This window comes from Sinocyclocheilus anshuiensis, unplaced genomic scaffold, assembly GCF_001515605.1.
Source record: "Sinocyclocheilus anshuiensis isolate Anshui unplaced genomic scaffold, SAMN03320099.WGS_v1.1 scaffold937, whole genome shotgun sequence".
Taxonomy (NCBI): domain Eukaryota; kingdom Metazoa; phylum Chordata; class Actinopteri; order Cypriniformes; family Cyprinidae; genus Sinocyclocheilus; species Sinocyclocheilus anshuiensis.
The window spans coordinates 636,631-639,278 of record NW_015554129.1 but is presented as its reverse complement, the minus strand read 5'-3'; the positions used below and the strand labels follow the sequence as shown (position 1 = coordinate 639,278).

The 2,648-nt window shown below is 36.6% G+C and overlaps 1 protein-coding gene across 1 annotated transcript in view; it reads right to left on the bottom strand.

Moving 5' to 3' along the window:
- Window positions 1–209: 209 nt before the first annotated feature.
- Window positions 210–2,648, bottom strand: part of spint1b (serine peptidase inhibitor, Kunitz type 1 b) — a 23,612-nt gene continuing 21,173 nt past the window's right edge. Inside the window, exons 9-11 of the mRNA XM_016462797.1 lie at window positions 1,899–2,069; window positions 1,742–1,810; window positions 210–1,264 (exon numbers count right to left, since the gene is read on the bottom strand). Coding sequence (XP_016318283.1) covers window positions 1,083–1,264; window positions 1,742–1,810; window positions 1,899–2,069 — 422 coding nt within the window. The 3' untranslated portion in view covers window positions 210–1,082. The remainder of the gene's footprint in view (window positions 1,265–1,741; window positions 1,811–1,898; window positions 2,070–2,648) is intronic.

Here is a 2,648-nt window from a genome sequence, read left to right as displayed (position 1 = left end):
ACCAAACATATCGAGATCTATCAACATGTTTATATTCAGGTTAGCATAATGAGAACTCATTCATAACTTAACAGTAAAATAAGCTAAATGCTGGTTAATTTAATACAGAACATACCACCGGTTCTTAAAATATGGCACTTGCCATTCATCTTAAAAATAGCATTTCCACATGAGATTGTCACTACAGTGTTCATAACATAAATGTAAAATTTAATTTGAAACTCTTTTATTCAAAATCAGAGCTCCTGAATCCATGTCCTTGTTCACCAAATGGCACTTACACGGTTTAAAATACTTAAACATAAGAAAACCAGAAATAATCAGATGCATATCTTAAAGAAACACATCCACCCACAAAAAAACATTTGACATCTTTTAGTCATTATTTGACACTCTTGACCCATATTGAGAAACACAAAAGCATCAAATGTAGGTTTGTTTGTTATGTTTTGTTTTTTCTCCCCAGTGTTTAAGCCTGTTCCATCCCAGTACTCAACGACTGGAATATCACTCAGAGCACTCATATGAATAAACACAGCAAAAAGCTGGCAAACATTTAAAATTTAGTGCAATAAGAACTCGTGGATTTATAGGGCTAAAAATACAAACAATCTTACATTCCACATATATAAACAATGAATTGTCACACCATAAAAACATATGTACTTTAAAATGTAACAGAAATATTAATATAGCCTCTAGAGGTAAGTCAAGACATTTCAATTCCCCTCAGAAATAATCAGAATGATAAATGATATGGCTTTATGGGAAACAAAAAGAAAGTTACAATGTTTTTTGTCAAGTGCTTGTCAGATGGTAGAAGACCATCTATAAGGAGTGATTTCTACCTAAAAACTCTCTTGGGCCTCAAACACGGGTCTTTATCAATGTAATATAATACACAAATTCTAAAAATCCACATTAAACACCTTGATCATTAAGACCTGAGATAAAAGACCTGGTTCAGTGACCAAACATTTTAAAATGGCATTACGTAAAGGTCAGGAACACTTAACTGAGTCTGAGGGGCAGACCATATGGCAGAAAAGATGTTGAAGTTTATGGAGTTTTTAAAGATTATGTCATGCTTTGGCGGTGGTGCTGTTGTAGACCAGCTGTTGGTCATTATCACTGTACACCACTGGAGGACTGCTGGTGGCCACAGGCTGATGGCTTTTTCTCTTGTTCTTGAGGAAAAAGTAACCCAACACAGCCAGAATGGCCAAGATGGCGACAACCAAAACCACAGCTAGGGCAACAGAAGCTGAGAGGGGGGGAAAAAGGCAATTGAGAGCACAGATCTGTCCTATTCACTTTAGGGACCAGATTATTATTTCCAATTTTTGTCTTTTTTTGAGATGTGAGAGAAATCGCTAAATGTTGTGCTGCACCTTCATCTAGACTCCTGAAGGATCCTATTGATTTTTTAACAGTATTCTGGATCATTCAAAAAAATATTCGATGTTTACTCCAATATACTCAAAAATATAGAAATTTACTCTAAAGTTCTGAAAGTTATTAGAATTATTTAAAAATGATAGCTGTTCTGCAAAACAAATCAAACCGGCAAATAAAATAAGCTACAATAAAACAAAATAAAATATGATGTTAACTAGTAAGGATAAGGAATTTTTTAAAGTCTGTTATGATCAAAAAGCTGTTAAAAATACCATTAGGATCCTTCCTTTCTCCTTAGATTAATGATAAATAAGATGTATTTGATTGCAAATCCAAAGATTACCTGACTGGCTTTCTCCTAGTTCCTCCCCTGGTTCCCTTACATACAATCCTCTGGCAAACACATCATTTTCTATAAAGACAGACAGAAATATACATCAAATATAAACTTCAGCCATCATCACTAATATATCTTGTTGAAACCTGAGCACCATTCATACCTGTGACACCTGAGCAGTTGTCCATGCACTTGTCTGATGTCTCAAAGTTGTTCTCATTGCCATCACAGCCACCATAGGTGAAGCGATGGCACTTTTTGTTAAGAGGGTCATAGTACCAGCGAGGAAAACTGGCTCGACATGGGCCCACAACAGCTGGATCTGTGCAGTGTGCTATACCATTATAACACAAATGAGACGTTAGAAGAGAATTAAAGGGGTCATATGATGCGATTTCAAGTTGTCCTTTCTCTTTGGAGTTTTACAAGCTGATTGTGCATAGATAAGATCCCTGAAGTTGCAAAGACTAAAGTCTCAAAACCAAAGAGATATTCTTTATCAAAGTTAAGACTCTGCCACGCCCCCCCTAAAACGGCTCGTTCTAACACGCCCCCACATATCTACCTCACTATGTGGAAATATTAGCATAATGCCGCCCAAATGTGCACGCAAAGAAAGAAGGCGTGGTTTCAGTATCCGCAGTTAGTGTTGAAGCAGCCATGTCAGGGAGACGCTGTGCATTTCTAGGCGAAAGCAAAAGCACTTTATTTGGCCTTCCGAAAGTAGATGCATTTAGGAATCTTTAAGATTACTTACAACAGAACAGCAATGCATTTTATGGACGACCGTTTCGTGAACCTAGGAGAGGAGGTAATTCTGACTTTGCTATGACAATCTGGCGCTTCTGAATAAGCTACTGTTTTGTTATTAGTTTAAGTATTTGCTATTGACTGTTCAAATGCGGAGTTTTGC